Source organism: Trichechus manatus, unplaced genomic scaffold (genome assembly GCF_000243295.1).
Source record: "Trichechus manatus latirostris isolate Lorelei unplaced genomic scaffold, TriManLat1.0 scaffold00129, whole genome shotgun sequence".
In the NCBI taxonomy this organism is placed as follows: Eukaryota; Metazoa; Chordata; class Mammalia; order Sirenia; family Trichechidae; genus Trichechus; species Trichechus manatus.
In genome coordinates this window covers 1147140-1164916 of record NW_004444065.1, presented here as the reverse complement: position 1 = coordinate 1164916, position 17777 = coordinate 1147140, and the positions used below count along the sequence as shown (strand labels likewise).

Genomic DNA, 17777 nt, shown 5'->3' with positions numbered 1-17777 from the left:
AACATTGTGCTGGAGGTCCTAGCCAGAGCAGTTAGGCTAGAAAAAGAAATAAAGGGCATCCACATAGGTAGGGATGAAGTCAAATTATCTCTATTTGCACGTGATATGATCATATACACATAAAACTCCAAAGAATCCACAAGAAAACTACTAAAACTAATAAAAGATTTCAGCGAAGATTTCAGCAAAGTTTCAGGATAGAAGACAAACATACAAAAAATCAATTGGATTCCTTTACACCAACAAAGAAAACCTTGAAGAGGAAATCACCAAATCAATACCATTTACAATAGTCCCCAAGAAGATAAAATACTTAGCAATAAATCTAACCAGATATGTAAAAGATCTATACAGAGAAAACTACAAGACACTACAGCAAGAAACTAAAAGAGACCTGCATAAGTAGAAAAATATACTTTGCTCATGGATAGGTAGACTCAACATAGTGAAAATGTCAATTCTACCGAAAGCAATCTACAGATACAGTGCAATCCAGATCCAAATTCCACCAGCATTTTTTTAATGAGATGGAGAAGCAAATCACCAACTTCATACGGAAAGGGAAGAGGCCTCAAATAAATAAAGTATTACTCAAGAAGAAGAACAATGTGGGAGGCCTTACACTACCTGATTTTAGGACCTATTATACTGCCACAGTAGTCAAGACAGCCTGGTACTGGTAACAACAACAGATACATAGACCAATGGAACAGAGTTGAGAATCCAGATATAAGCTCATCCACCTATGAGCAGTTAATATTTGACAAAGGCCCAAAGTTCATTTAATTGGGGAAAGGACAGTTTCTTTACTGGTGCTGGCATAAGTGGATATCTATATGCAAAAAACTGAAACAAGACCCATACCTCACACCATGTACAAAAACTAACTCAAAATGGATCAAAGACTTAAATATGAAATCGAAAATGATAAAGATCATGGAAGAAAAAATAGGAACAACGCTAGGAGCCCTAATACATGGCATAAACACGATATTCACCGTAACTTACAATGCACAAGCACCAGAAGAGAGACTAGATAAATGGGAGCACCTAAAAATCAAACACTTAGCTCATCAAAAGACTTCACCAAAAGAGTCAAAAGACAACCTACAGACTGGGAAAAAATTTTTGGCTACGACAAATCCAATCAGCATATAATCTCTAACATCTACAAGATACTGCAAAACCTCAACAGCAAAAAGACAAATAACCCAATTAAAAAATGGGCAAAGGATATGAACAGGCACTTCACCAAAGATATTCAGGCAGCTAACAGACACATGAGGAAATGCTCACAACCATTAGCCATTAGAGAAATGCAGATCAAAACTACAATGAGATATCATCTCACCCAAAATGCTAGCATTAATCCAAAAAACACAAAATAACAAATGCTGGAGAGGTTGTGGAAAGACTGGAACACTTACACACTGTTGGTGGGAATAAAATGGTATAACCACTTTGGAAAGTGATTTGGCGCTTCCTTAAAAAGCTAAAAATAGAAGTATCATATGATCCAGCTATCCCACTCCTTAGAATATATCCTAGAGAAACAAGAGCCATCACACGAATAGACACGCACACCCATGTTTATTACAGCACTGTTCACAATAGCAAAAAGATGGAAACAACCTAGGTGCCCATCATCCGACGAATGGATAAACAAATTATGGTATATCCACACAATGGAATATTACACAACAATAAAGAACAATGATGAAGCTGTGAAACATAGTATAACATGGTTGAAGCTGGAAGTTATTATGCTGAGTGAATTTAGTCAGTCACAGAAGGACAAATACTGTATAAGACCACTATTGTAAGAACTCAAGAAAAGGTTTAAACACAGAAGAAAACATTCTTTGATGGTTACAGGGGTGGGAAGGGAGGGTGAGGGTTATTCACTATCTAGATAGTAGATAAGAATCATCTTAGGTGAAGGAAAGGACAACACACACTACACGGAAAGCCAGCACAACTGGACTAAACCAAAGCTAAGAAGATCCCTCAATACAATCAAATACTTTGAGAGACAGAATAGCAGGGATGGGAAGTCTGGGGACCATGCTTTCAGGGGACATCTAGGTCAACTGGCATAACAAAGCCTATTAAGAAAATGTTCTGCATCCTACGTTGGTGACTGGCGTCTGGGCTCTTAAAAGCTAGCAAGCGGCCATCTAAGATGCATCAATTTGTCCCAACCACTTGAAGTAAAGGAGAACAAAGACCACCAAAGACACAAGGAAAGTATTAGCCCAAGAGACAGAATGGGCCACATAAACCAGAGACTTCATCAGCCTGGGTCCGGAAGAACTAGATGGTGCCCAGCTACCACCAATGTACGTCGTGACAGGGAACACAACAGAGGGTCCCTGATGGAGCAGTAGAACGATGGGAGGCAGAACTCAAATTCTAGTAAGAAGACCAGACTTAATGGTCTGACTGAGACTGGAGGTGCCCCGGAAAGCATGGCCCCTGGACTATTAGCCCAGAACTAAAACAATTTCCGAGGCCAACTCTTCAGACAGGGATTGGACTGGACTGTGGGACATAAAGTGATACTCATGAAGAATGTGCCTCTTAGTCAAGTAGATACAAGAGACCAAAGGGGCAGCTTCTGTCCAGAGGTGAGATGGGAAGGTAGAGAGAGTTAGGAGCTGGTTGAAAGTTCATGGAGAAGCGGGCAGAGGGGAGGAGTGTGCTGTCACAGAATGGGGTAAGCGGTTGGGGTCTCATAACAATGTATGTAAAAAAAAATTTTTTTGTATGGGAGACTAACTTGGAATGTAAACTTCATTTAATTACAATAAAAATGTAAAAAAAAAAAAAGTTGTTTGTCATGGGGATATAGATTAACAATTCTGATACTGCTATTCATGTATACTAGAATGCAATGACTAAGTAAATGGATTGCAGATGATTGTAGCAAAGTTTCTCACCAATGGAGAGAGAGTTGGAGGAGAAGCAAGGGAGGAAGCTAGAATGATCCACGTGCTAATGAATTAGAGTTGGAATCATCAGTATGAACTCATGTTTACTTAACAGAGACATAGACTACTTAGAGGAATAATCATAAATATGTGTATGTACACAAGTTAGTATAAACACGTTAGCTAAGAGGGCCTAAAAGAAACAACACCCCAGTAGCAATAAGCATACTTAGTGCTTACATCTTGGTTTCTAATACCATTCTCCAATAAAAGGAATGAGGGCCTCTTAGAGAAATGGCTGATTCTAGAACAAGCACAGGAAATACACAAGATGATCTTGTTGTACCTTGTAGTGCCAGAAAGTAAGGAAGAGCTTTAAAAACGCACACACAAAAACACCCACACCGATGGGGGTATATCAAAGGAGCATAAGAGTCAACTGAAAGAGCTCCCAAAGGCCAAAGCTGAAACAATTTGAACAGAACTAACAAAGTAGTACTGGATTATAATCCAAATTATAAAATAAATATCCATGAGTTATACTGATATAAATATATGGCTGAATAAATTAATAAATGGGAGAGAAGACAAATCTCCCATGCAGAAGAATTCTAAATAATTTATGCAAATAACCTCCCCATTCCTTAGATGTGGGCTGCATATAGTGATTTCCTTCCAAAGTGTACAGTATGAAAGGGAAGGGGGAAAAAGAGAGTAACTTTACAATGGAGAAATCTGACAAACATTACCTCAGCCAGGTGATCAAGGTCAACACCAGCATTGATAGTCACATTTACAGTATGTACCCTTCATATTCCCACATGTCTGTCAGTTTATCGTACTGTGGTAGCTTGTGTGTTGCTGTGATGCTGTAAGCTATGCCACTGGTATTCAAATACAAGCAGGGTCACCCATGGTGAACAGGGTTTCAGTAGTGCTTCCAGACTAATACAGACTAGGAAGAAGGACCTAGTGGTCTACTTCTGAAAAAACTGGCCAGTGAAAACCTTATGAATAGCAGCAAAACACTGTCTGGTATAGTGCCAGAAGATGAGCACCTGAAGTTGGAAAGGACTCAAAATACGAATGGGGAGGAGCTGCCACCTCAAAGTAGAATTGACCTTAATGGCGATGGATGGAGTCAAGTTTTCGGGACCTTCATTTGCTAAAGTGGCACGACTGAAAATGAGAAGAAACGACTGCAAACATACATTAATAATCAGAACGTGGAATGTACAAAGTATGAATCTAGGAAAATCAGACGTCAAAAATGAAATGGAATGGATAAACTAATAATCTAGGTATTAGTGAGCTGAAAGGAATGGCACTGGCCATTTTGAATGGGACAATCATATGGTCTACTATGCTGGGAATGACAAATTGAACAGGAACGGCGTCACATTCATCATCAAAGAGACTTCAAGATCTAGCCAGAAGTACAATGCTGTCAGTGATAGGGTAACATACATGCCTACAAGCAAAACCAGTTAATACAATTATTAATCTAATTTACGCACTAACCACTAATGCCAAAGATGAGGAAATCAAAGATTTTTACCAACTTTTGCAGTCCAAAATTGATCAAACATGCAATCAAGATGAAATGATAATTACTGGGGATTGGACTGCAAAAGTTGGAAACAAAGAAGGATCAGTAGTTGGAAAATATGACCTTGGTGACAGAAGCGATGCTGGATATTGCATGCTAGAATTTTGCAAGACCAATGACTTCATTGCAAATACCTTTGTTCAACAACATAAACGGCAACTATACACATGGACCATGCCAGATGGAATAAACAGGAAGCAGATAGACTACATCTGTGGAAAGAGACGATGGAGAAGCTCAATATCATCAGTCTGAATAAGGCCAGAGGTTGACTGCAGAACAGATCAATTGTTCTTATGCAAGTTCAAGTTGAAACTGAAGAAAATCAAAGTAAGTCCACGAGAGTCAAAATATAACCTTGAGTATATCCACCTGAATTAACAGACCTTGTCTCAAGAACAGATTTGACACACTGAACACTAATGACCAAAGACCAGATGACTTGTGGGATGACATCAAGGACACCATACATGAAGAAAGCAAAAGGTTATTAAAAAGAAAGAAAAGACCAAAATGGTTATCAGAAGAGACTCTGAAACTTGCTCTTGAATGCAGAGTAGCTAAAATGAATGGAAGAAATGATGAAGTAAACAAGCTGAACAGAATATTTCAAAGGGCGGCTCCAGAAGACAAAGTAAAGTATTAATAATGAAATGTGCAAAGACTTGGAGTTAGAATACCAAACGGGAAGAACACATTTGGCATTCCTCCAGCTGAAGGAACTAAAGAAAAAATTCAAGCCTCAAGTTACAATAGTGATGGATTCTACGGGGAAAATATTAAACAACATAGGAAGTATCAAAAGAAGATGGAAGGAATACAGTCACTGTACCAAAAAGATCTGGTCAACATTCAACCATTTTAGGAGGTAGCATATGATCAACAACCGATGGAACTGAAGGAAGAAGTCCAAGCTGCACTGAAGGGAATGATAAAAAACAAGGCTCCAGGAACTGAAAGAACACCAATTTACCAATTGAGATGTTTCAACAAACAGATGCAGCTCTGGAGATGCTCACTCATCTATGTAAAGAAATTTGGAAGACAGCTACCTGGCCATCTGACTAGAAGAGATCCATATCTATGCCCGTTCCAAAGAAAGGAGATCCAACAGAATGCGGAAATTATAAAATAGTATCATTAATATCACCCTCCCACCAATTGCCGTCGATTCGATTCCAACTGATAGCAACCCTACAGGACACAGGAGAACTGTCCCATAGGGTTTCCAAGGAGCAGCTGGTAGATTCAAACTGCCGACTTTTGGTTAGCAGCTAAACTCTTAACCACTGCGCTACTAGGGCTCCAGTAATATCCCACGTCATGGTTTGAATTATGTCCCCCCAAAAATGTGTGTATCATTTTGGCTGCACCATGATTACTGGTACTGTGTGATTTTCCTATATGTTGTAAATCCTGCCTCTGTGATGTTAATGAGGGAGGAAGGGTGGCAGTTCTGTAAGGCAGGACTGGTTCCACAAGACTGGATTGTGTCCTGAGGCAATCTCTTGAGATATAAAAGACAGAAGTGAGCAGAGAGTTGGGTGACCTTATACGATCAACAAAGCAGTGCCGGGAGCAGAGCGCGTCCTTTGGACTGGGGTCCCTGTGCCGAGAAACTCCTAGTCTGGGGGAACATTGATGAGAAGGCCGACAGAGAGAGAAAGGCTTCCCCTGGAGCTGACGCCCTGAATTTGGACTTTAGCCTACTTTGACTGTAAGGAAATAAACTTCTCTTTGTTAAAACCATCCACTTGTGGTATTTCTGTTATGGCAGCACTAGATAACTAAGACACCACGTAACTAAAATTTTGCGAAGATCATTCAAGAGTGGTTGCAGCAGTACATAGTGAACTGCTAGAAGTTCAAGCCAGATTCAGAACAGGCCTTGGAATGAGGGATACCACTGCAGATATCAGATGGATCTTGGCTAAAAGCAGAGAATACCAGAAAGATGTTCACCTGTGTTTTATTGACTATGCAAAGGCATTTGACTGTGTGGATCATAACAAATTACGGATAACACTGTGAAGAATGGGAATTCCAGAACACTTAATTGTCCTCATGAGGAACCTGTAAGTAGATCAAGTGGCAGGTGTTCGAATAGAACAAGGGAATACTGTGTGGTTTAAAATCAGGGAAGATGTGAGCATCAGGGTTGTTATCCTTTCACCACACTTACTCAATCTGTATGCTGAACAAATAATCCAAGAAGCTGGACTATATGAAGAAGAATGCAGAATCAGGATTGGAGACTCATTAACAACCTGCGATATGCAGATGACACAACCATGCTTGCTGAAAGTGAAGAGGACCTGAAGCACTTACTGATGAAGATCAAAGACAACAGCTTTCAGTATGGATTACACCTCAACATAAAGAAAATAAAAATCCTCACAACTGGACCAATAAGGAACATCATGATAAACAGAGAAAAGACTGAAGGTGTCAAGGATTTCATTTTACTTGGATCCACAATCAACACCCACGGAAGCAACAGTCAACAATCAGAAGACGTATTGCATCTGCTGCAACAGACCTCTTTAAAGTGTTAAAAAGCAAGGTTATCACTCTGGGGACTAAGGTACATCTAACCCAAGCCATGGTATTTTCAATCACCTCATATGAATGTGAAAGCTGGACAATGAATAAGGAAGACTGAAGAAGAATTGATGCCTTTGAATAAAGGTGTTGGCAAAGAATATCGAATGCCAGAAGAATGAACAAGTCTGTTTTGGAAGTACAGTCAGAGTACTCCTTGGAAGCAAGGATGGTGACACTTTGTCTCACGTACTTTGGACATGTTATCAGGAGGGACCAGTCCCTGGAGAAGGACATCATGCTTGGTAAACCAGAGGGTCAACGAAAAAGAGGAAGACCCTCAACAAGATGTACTGTCACAGTGGCTGCAACAATGGGGTCAAACATAAACAGCTATGAGGATGGTGCAGGACTGGGCAGCGTTTCACCCTGTTGTATATAGGGTCGCTATGAGTTGAAACTGACTGGATGGCACCTAATAACAATAACAACCCCTGATGTGATGTTATGAAAATTGCATTTTACCTTTGTGGTCTTCCTCCCAATAACCCATAATCTCAGTCTTATAAAAAAAAAAAATCATCAAATTCCAATAGTAGGGCATCCTACAAAATACCTGACCAATACTCTTCAAAACTGTAAAAGTCATCCAAAACAAGGACAGCCTGAGAAACATTCACAGCTAAGAGAAGCCTACAACTAAATGTAATGTGGTATCCTGATTGGGATCCTAGAAAAGGAACGTAAGGTTAAAACTAAAAAAATCTAAATAAACTATGGACTTTAGTTAATAAAGATGCATCAATACGGTTTATTAATTGCAACAAATGTATTATACTAATATAAGATTTTATTAATAGGGGACACTGTAGGGTATATGGGAACTCCCCATACTATCTTCTAATTTTTCTGTACACCTAAAACTGTTCTAAAAAAGTTATTTTTTTCATAAACAAAGATATCAAAATGTTAACAGTGATCACTTCCTTGCGGTGGGATTTTGGGCAATTTATTCTTTTGTCTTTATAGTTTGCTGTGCCATATGCATTTTCCAGAATAAAATGCTGCTCTAAAAAGTGTATGCATACAAGATTTGTCTTTTGCCCAACTCATTTAAACACTAAACACTAGAACTGTGATTATAAATGTTAAAAGCAGATACCATTTGTTGAATAATTAAAATGTTACATACTAAGAATTTAGCAACACTCTGTAGTGAACAGTACCATGCCCTTTTAAAAGATGCGGAAACAGGTTCAGAAAGCTTAAGTCACATAGCTTAATAAACAGGAGGTAAGCTGACTTCAAAACATGTTTTTATTTCCATATAATACAGCCTCCCCAGAACAATTACTTGTTAAACACTTCATAAATTAATGCTAGTACATATATTATCTTAAAGTACTTCAATGTACCTAAATATGCGAAATGCTGTGAAAAAACCCATTGCTATCAAGTCGATTCCAACTCACAGCAACCCTATAGGACACAGTAGAACCACCCCACAGGGTTTCCAAGGAGTGGCTGGTGGATTTGAAAACCTGACCTTTTGGTTAGCAGCCGAGCTCTTAACCACTGCACCACCAAGGCTCTGAAAACGCTGTGAAGTAGGTTATAAATACCTGTATTTATGTGAAATTGAGTCAGAAGGAAAATGTGTAACAGACACCGCTATAGTGCTGACTCCACAAAAACAAAACAAAACCTCCATCAAACAATGCAAGCAGGTTTGCTACAGAAACATAACGACTGTCAAACCTACTCCTAAACCAAACCAATACCGTTGAGCTGTCTAGTCGATTCTGACTCACAGTGACCCTACAGGACAGAGTAGAACTACCCCATAGAGTTTCCAAGGCTGTAATCTTTATGGAGGCCGACTGCCACATCTTTCTCCAACTTAGTGGCTGATGAGTTCGAGCCGCTGAGTGCCTAACCATTAACTTTTAGATACTATAGAGATCTTGTTTTACCAGAACACACTCTGGATCATGGCTGTTCCCTACGCAATAAGGAGTTCTTTCAAAATGTATCAAAGAACTAAAAGTAAATATCCTGATCATACATTAAGTTCAAAGAAAGCATATCTAGACTGGTCTCTTGCCTTCATTAAGGCTCACCATCCCATCGGTCTTCTCATCATGTGGTAGAACTGATAAACCAAGGATGAACAGCTCTTACATCTGTTACTTTTTTATACTCTCATTTCATGATTCTTTAAGTCTCAGAAAGTCTCAACTAAGGGTGGCCTGATTTTAAGTAAAATTGTCCCTATATCATGAAAGCAAAATAAGCAAAGAGCAGACTGCAGATGCAGCCTGCCCCAGGAAATCCAAAAACCTGTCCCAAAAGTTACATTATAATACCAGAAACAATGAACAAAGGAATCCTGGTGGCGCAATGGTTAAGCACTAGGCTGCTAACCAAAAGGTCGGTGGTTCGAACCCACCAGCAGCTCCACAGGAGAAAAGACCTGGCAATCTGCTCCTGTAAAGATTTCAGCCTAGGAAACCCTACGCGGCAACTCTACTCTGACGTATAGGGTCGCTATGAGTCAGAATTGGCTCGACAGCAGACAACAACCATGAACAAGATAAAATATGTGGAAAACATACTTGTCAAAAGGACACTGGAGCCAGCTTGAAAGAGTTCCCACCAGCCAATTTTGGGAAAATTTGACCATCAAAACAAAAATTATATTCAACAATAAGAAAACAAACAACTCAATTAAAATCAAAAAAAAAAAAAAATGATTTCAACAGCCACTTCACCAAAGAAGATAAACAGATAATAAATGCTGTTGTTAGGTGCCGTTGAGTCAGTTTCAACTCATAGCGACTCTATGTACAACAGAACGAAACACTGCCCAGTCCTGTGCCATCCTCATGATTGTTGTCATGCTTGAGCTCACTGTTGTAGCCACTGTGTCAGTCCATCTCATTGAGGGTCTTCCTCTTTTTTGCTGACCCTCCACTTCACCAAGCATGATGTCCTTCTCCAGGGACTGATCTCTCCTAGTAACATGTTCAAAGTACATGAGACGAAGTCTCACCATCCTCACTTCTAAGGAGCATTGTGGGTGCACTTCTTCTAAGACAGATTTGTTAATTCTTTTGGCAGTCCATGGTAATTCAATATTCTTCGCCACCACCATAATTCAAAGGCATCAATTCTTCAGTCGTCCTTATTCACTGTCCAGCTTTCGCACACATCTGAGGAGCCTGAAAACACCATGGCTTGGGTCAGGTGTGCCCTAGTCCTGAAAGTGACATCTTTGGTTTTAACACTTTAAAGAGGTCTTTTGCAGCAGATGTGCCCAATCTAATGCGTCATCTGATTTCTAGACTGTTGCTTCCATGGGTGTTGATTGTGCATCCAAGTAAAATGAAGTGCTTGACAACTTCAATCTTTTTCTCCATTTATCATGATGTTACTTATTGGTCCAGTTGTGAGGATTTTTATTTTCTTTATGTTGAGGTGTAATCCATACTGAAAGCTGTCGTCTTTGATCTTCATCAGTAAGTGCTTCAAGTCCTCTTCACCTTCAGCAAGCAAGGTTGTGTCATCAGCATAACGCAGGTTGTTAATGAGCCTTCCTCCAATCCTGATGCTGCATTCTTCATACAGTTCAGCTTCCCAGATTATCTGTTCAGCATACAGACTGAATAAATATGGTGAAAGGATACAACCCTGAGGCACATCTTTCCTGACTTTAAATCACGCAGTATCTCCTAGTTCTGTTTGAACGACTGGCTTATCTACGTACAGGTTCCTCACAAGCAAAATTAAGTGTTCTGGAATTCCCATTCCTCACAATATTATCCATAATTTGTTATGATCCACATATTCACATGCCTTTGCACAGTCAATAAAACGCAGGTAAATATCTTTCTCGTATTCTCTTTCAGCCAGGATTCATCTGAAAACAGCCATGATATCCCTTATTCCACATTCTCTTCTAAACCCGCCTTGAATTTCTGGCAGTTCCTCGTCTGTGTATTGCTGCAATTGCTTTTGAAAGATCTTCAGCAAAATGTTACTTATGTGTAATATTCATGATATTGTTCGATAATTTCCACACTCGGATGGATCACCCTTCTTTGGTATAGGCATAAATATGCATCTCTTCCAGTCAGTTGGTCAGGTAGCTGTGTTCCAAATTTCTTGGCACAGACGAGTGAGCACTTGCAGTGCTGCATCCATTTGTTGAAACATTTCAGTTGGTATTCTGTCAATTTCTGGAGCCTTGTTTTTTGCCAATGCCTTCAGTACAGCTTGGACTTCTTCCTTCAGTACCATCAGTTCTTGATCATATGCTACCTCCTGAAATGATCGAACATCGACCAATTCTTTTCAATACAGTGACTCTGTGTATTCCTTCCATCTTCTTTAATGCTTTTTGTGACGTTCAGTATTTTGCCCATAGGATCCTTCACTATTGCAGCTCGAGGCTTGAATTTATTCAGTTCCTTCAGCTTGAGAAATGCCATACATGTTCTTCCCTTTTGCTTTTCCAACTCCAGGTCTTTGCACATTTCATTTTAATACTCTTTTTCAGCAGCCCTTTGAAATACTCTGTTCAGCTCTTTTACTTCATTTCTTCTGTTAGCTTTAGCTACCTGACATTTAAGAGCAAGTTTCAGAGTCTTCTGACATCCATTTTGGTCTTTCTTTCTTTTCTGTCTTTTTAACGACCTCTTGCTTTCTTCTTGTATGATGTCCTTGATGTCATTCCACACCTCATCTGGTCTTTGCTCATTAGTGCTCAATGCGTCAAACTTATTCTTGAGATGGTCTCTAAATTCAGGTGAGATATACCTGAGGTCATACTTTGGCTCTCTTGGAATTGTTCTAATTTTCTTCAGCTTCAACTTGAAGTTGCATATGAACAGCTGATGGTCTGTTCTGCAGTAGGCCCCTGGCCTTGTTCTGACGGATGATATTGCGCTTTTCCATCGTCTTTTCTACAGATGTAGTCGATTTGATTCCTGTGTATTCTATCCAGCAAAGTCCATGTGTATAGTGGCCACTTATGTTGTTGAAAAAGGGTATTTGCAATGAAGAAGTCATTGGTCTTGCAAAATTCTATCATGCGATCTCTGGCATGGTTTCCATCACCAAGGCCATAATTTTCCAACTAACGATTGTACTTCTTTATTTCCAACGTTCGCATTCCAATCACCAGTAATTATCAATGCATCCTGATGGCATGTTCAATCAATCTCAGAGTACAGAAGTTGGTAAAAATCTTCAATTTCTTCATCTTTGTCATCAGTGGTTGGTGCATAAATCTGAATAATAATTTATTAACTAGTCTTCCTTGTAGGCGTATAGATATTACCCTATCACTCACAGCGTTGTACTTCAGGACAGTCTTGAAATGTTCTTTTTGACAATGAATGCAACGCCATTACCCTTCAGTCTGTCATTCCCAGCATAGTAAACCAAATGATCGTTCGATTCAAAATGGCCAATACCAGTCCATTTCAGCTCACTAACGCCTAGGATATCAATGTTTATGCGTTCCATTTCATTTTTTACAATTTCCAATTTCCTACATTCATACTTTGCGCATTTCACGTTTCAATTATTAATGGATGTTTGCAGTTGTTTCTTCTTGAGTCGTGCCACCTCAGCAAATGAAGGTCCTGAAAGCTTCCACTCCAGCCATGTCATTAAGGTTGACCTTCCTTTGAGGAGGCAGCTCTTCCCCAGTCATCTTTTGTGTGCCTTCCAACCTGAGGAGCTCATCTTCCAACATTATACCAGATAATGTTTTGCTGCTATTAATAAGGTTTTCACTGGCTAATTTTTTAAAGAAGTAGACTGCCAGGTCCTTCTTTCTAGTCTGTCTTAGTCTGGAAGCTCAGCTGAAACCTGTCCACCATGGGTGACCCTGCTGGTATTTAAGTACCGGTGGCATAGCTTCCAGCATCACAGCAACACGCAAGCCCCCAAAGTATAACAAACACGTGAAAAGATGCTCAACATCATTTAGCCATTAGAGATGTGTAAGTTAAAACCACCAAAATACACCATCATTCACCTATTAAAACCAAAAACCAACCCACTGCCGTCGAGTCAATTCCAACTCATAGAAACCCTATAGGACAGAGTAGAACTGCCCCACAGAGTTTCCAAGGAGCACCTGGTGGATATGAACTGCCGACTTTTTGGTTAGCAGTGGTAGCACTTAAGCACTATGCCACCAGGGTTTCCATCCACCTATGAGGATGGCTCAAATAAAAAAAACTGGCAACACCAAGTACTCACAAGGATGCATTCCCACATTGCTAGTGGGAATACAAAATGGCACAGCCACTGTGAAAAACAGTTTGGGAGATTTTTAAAAAGTTAAAATATATACCTACCATGTTGCTGTTATATGACGTTGAGTTGATTCTGACTCATAGAGACTCTGAAGGACAGAATAAAACTGTCCCACAGGGTTTCCTAGGCTGTAATCTTTATGGAAGGAGCCCTGGTAGTACAATGGTTAAGAACTCGGCTGCTAACCAAAAAGTCGGCAGTCTGAACCCACCAGCATCTCCACAGAAGAAAAGACTTGGCAATCTGCTCCTGTAAAGATTACAGCCTAGGAAACCCTATGGGGCAGTTCTACTCTGTCCTATAGGTTCACTGAGTAGGAGTTAACTTCACAGCACACAACAACAATCTTTATAGGGGCAGATCACCAGGTCTTTTGTCCTGCAGAGTTGCTGGTGGGTTCAAAGCGCCAACCTTTCAATCAGCAGTCAGGTGCTTAATCACTTTACCACCAGAACTCCTACAATTACCATAGAACCCAGCAATCTCATTCCTAGTTATTTACCCAAACAAAATGAAAATCTGTACGAAAATGTTCACAGCCACTTTACTCCTATTCATCAAAAATTGGAAACAACTCAAATGTCTCTCAATAGTGGAATGGATAAACAAACTGTGGTATATCATAAAATGAAATACTACTCAGAAATAAAAAGGAATAAACCCTTAATATACGTAACAACTTGGTTGAATCTCAAATGCATTACACTAAGTAAAAGAACCCAGACTCAAAAGGCTACATACTATATGATTCCATTTATAAGGTATTCTAGAAAAAACAAATCATAAAGTTAAATAACACATCACAAGTTGCCAGTGAAAACTGATATTTTCGGGTCAAAGGGGCATTAGGTCTGTACCTTGCTCTTAAAAGGTCCAGGAAAAAATTAGGAAGAAAGACTTGTGTAAGTGCAGGCAAATAAAGTAAAATGTTAATATTTGGTAAATCTGAGTGAAGGGTACCCAGGAATTTTTTGCATACCCTTGCCACTTTTTTTTAAGTCTGAGATTATGTGAAAATTAAAAATAAGCTATTAAAAAAAGCAAATGTCCCTTGGGCAAGAAATATGAACACATCACGTCAACACGAACACATCTACTAGAGCCTAAGGAAAACTGTGGCAATGATTCAACTATGCATGGGGTTATGTCTCCAACCACACAGCCAAGAGTTCCAAGGTTAAGCTAATCGAAAGGCTGGAAGTTCAAGTCCACCCAGAGGCTCCATGGAAGAAAGGCCTGGCGATATACCGTATTCTTTCGCAAATAACACACCCACACATGTAACGCAGTGGCCTAGCACATTTATGAAAATAGTGCAGGGAGGAGGGGTTTGAGCAGTTGGCAAAAAAATACATAACGTGTTATCTGTGTAAAAATATACGTGGTACTTTTGAAACATCTGCCATTGAAAACCCTATGGAGCACAGTGCTACTCTGACACACATGGGGTTGCCACTGAATTGAAATGGATTCAAAGGCAACTGTTTTGTTTTTGTTTTTTTTAACTGTGGCAAGGAATTACCTTGATGTTATTAAACATCTAAACTACACAAACAACTCTCCCTCTCCTGTTGCCTTGCTCATCAAGGAACTTCTGACTATAAAAAGCAGCTTTAAGTGCAGGTCTGGCTACAAAAGAAGATAATGATCATACTGACTTGCAAAATACTTATAAATTGGGTTATAAATCAGCTTCTTGTGAATTTGATTAATACCAGCCTCCCCAAGTCATATAAACTTTGGGACATCAATAAGAATATTTCAGGACCTGCAAGCCTGGAAACCAAACTCTAAAGTGGTAGATTTATCAAGGTCATATAACTCTGTGTAAGTTCTTGACTGACAGCTTTTGTCTTAGCTACAGACCTTCACCTTGTCACAGCTTTCTTTCAACCAACAGGTTTCATTACTCATAAAGATACAACATCAAAAAGAAAAATACCAAATTGGAATGGTTGGAAACTATTTTTCAGTGGAAAAAATCATGTATGACAAGTACTTAAAGAACATAACAATTCCACCTTAGAAAACTGCATGATACCCTTTCATTTAAATATGACATTGATGCCATCATTTCAGTGACACACAAAAAAAGAGGAAAATGTTTACATCTTCATGCTTTTAAAAATCTTGACACAAAAGAGGTAAACACAGACCACAAGTGTGAACTGCCTACGGCCAAGCTCACCTGTGAACAACTAAGCAAGCCATCCCTACTAGATTACCATGAAAAAGAGAAGGATGTAGCTCTTAGTTCCCTAACTGTAACCAACTATGTAGACAAAAAGGAAGCCACTTTAGAAAGTTCAGGCCTTTATTCAAAACTTCAGAAATGGGGTAACCAGTCTTTGAAAAAAAAAATTTTTCCATTCACACTTGCTCAATCTCTTTATTTGGTGGTATACACAGAATTAAGGAGCCCTGGTGGCACAATGGTTAAGCACTTGACTGCTAACTGAAAGGTCTGCGGTTCAAACCAAGTCAGCAGCTCCATGGGGGAAAGACCTTGCAATCTGCTCCTGTAAAGATTACAATCTAGAAAACCCTATGAGGCAGTTCTACTCTGTCATACTGGTCCCTATGATTCAAAAATTGACTGCATGGCACCTAACAACAACATACATAGAATGAATCAATTAGCTCTCAGTTCTGGCATAATTAGTTAAGTCTGGGTCTTCCTTACAGAAATAGGAGCTTAATACTTCATTTTCAGAACACTTTAATACCCAAGGCTTTTCTTTCAAGAATGCATTGGGAGGCACTCCTCATTCAAATCTTATTCATGGTTTTAAAAAGCATGTAGCTCATTTTTATTAGTTCATCATCAATATGCTGGAATCTATTACTCTTTTGAATGGTGACATGTCTCAGTGACAGAGAGCAAATTCCTTCCTTCTCGATTCATAAATCAAAATTTAAAACAAAATCCTTGAAATGATAGAAGACGCATTTTTGTGACATAAGCAGCTACTTTCCTGAGCTGCTGGCACAGGCAAAATTAACAAAAGTACCATTTTTTAAATTTAAACTTATATAACTAAAGATTCTGTTTGCTCAGATTCCACAAATATTTTAAATGTATTTTCTTCTACTGCAATAAAAATCAAGATAACCCCCAGTTTAACAGCATTTAAAGATGTTAACTTTATAAAGAAATTAAAAAGATTAACTTTCCTTCCAAATGCCCAGTGATAAACTGAACCTCAACATCTCTAATCCAAGGACACAAAAATAATCTAAAGTGGATCAAAGTGCATAACAAGTTCATACTAAAATAATTTTTATATGCTCTTTTACTAAATCAATCAATGTGAAAAGAATGTAAAAGCTTGTTATATGCTTGAAAATCTAGTTAATATCCAAGGAATCACAACTTTTGAACTTTCAAATCTAGCATCAGAGTATGTGGAAATACTACAGTGCCTCATATAAAAAGCAAAGTGATAAAACTCTACAAGTTCAGAAGTGACCTAAATATCAGTAAATACTTACAATTCTCCATATTTTTTTGTTATCTAAAACTTCAAAGCCATCAATCTTTTTCAGTGCTTTGAGTGAGCAATCAAAATACTCATATTTATTCAGGTTTAAAACTAAATTTCTCTTCTTTCAGTATGGAGGCATAGATGGAATACTCAGAAAAGATTATTCTGTCCAATTCCCTGAAATCCACAGATGTGAAAAGTCTACAGCATGATCTCATTATGTCATCATTGATGCACCTTCTTCACCAGTGGCATCCTGGGAAATGTGAAGGTCTTCAAGCATTTCAGCCAGACTAATTCGAGGTGCTCCTTCATCATCTGTGTCACTTTCCACAGGTATGGTAGAATCTAAGAAAAAAATACAGGAAAGATTTCAAATGAATACAAATATGGAAATATACAAATACCTGCCCCCCCCTACACATACCATTGTTTTTATCTAACTGTGTTTGATCAGGGAAGCCCTGGTGGCACAGTGGTTAAGAGCTCAGCTGCTAACCAAAAGGTAAGCAGTTAAAATCCATCAGCCGCTCCTTGGAAACCCTATGGGGCAGTTCTACTTTGTCCTATAGAGTTGCTATGAGTCAGAATCTACTCGACAGCAATGGGTTTTTGTGTTTATGTTTGAACAGAGGCTTCTGTATCATATCTAGAGCAGGTATTCAAATATGCACTTCATTCAGTGCATAATGTATGAATAAATTTCCACTAGTATAGAGGTCAGCAATCTGAGGGATCAGACTGAGATACAAATAATATCAAATGTTGTAGAGAAAACATTTTAATGTCTTACTGCTCTGCAAATATTTTTTTTTATAAAAGTGTGACTACAGAGTAGTTTAAAAAACACATAATGCTAATCAAAGTTTAAGATATCAAAAT

General features: G+C 38.9%; 1 protein-coding gene across 3 annotated transcripts in view; it reads right to left on the bottom strand.

Moving 5' to 3' along the window:
* Nucleotides 1-16193: 16193 nt before the first annotated feature.
* The window catches only part of NMD3 (NMD3 ribosome export adaptor), an 88707-nt gene continuing 87123 nt past the window's right edge, over nucleotides 16194-17777 (bottom strand). For all 3 annotated transcript variants that reach the window (XM_004384878.2, XM_023739129.1, XM_023739130.1), the window contains one exon: nucleotides 16194-17243. In XM_004384878.2, the coding sequence (XP_004384935.1) occupies nucleotides 17113-17243 (131 nt within the window). In that variant the 3' untranslated portion in view covers nucleotides 16194-17112. The remainder of the gene's footprint in view (nucleotides 17244-17777) is intronic.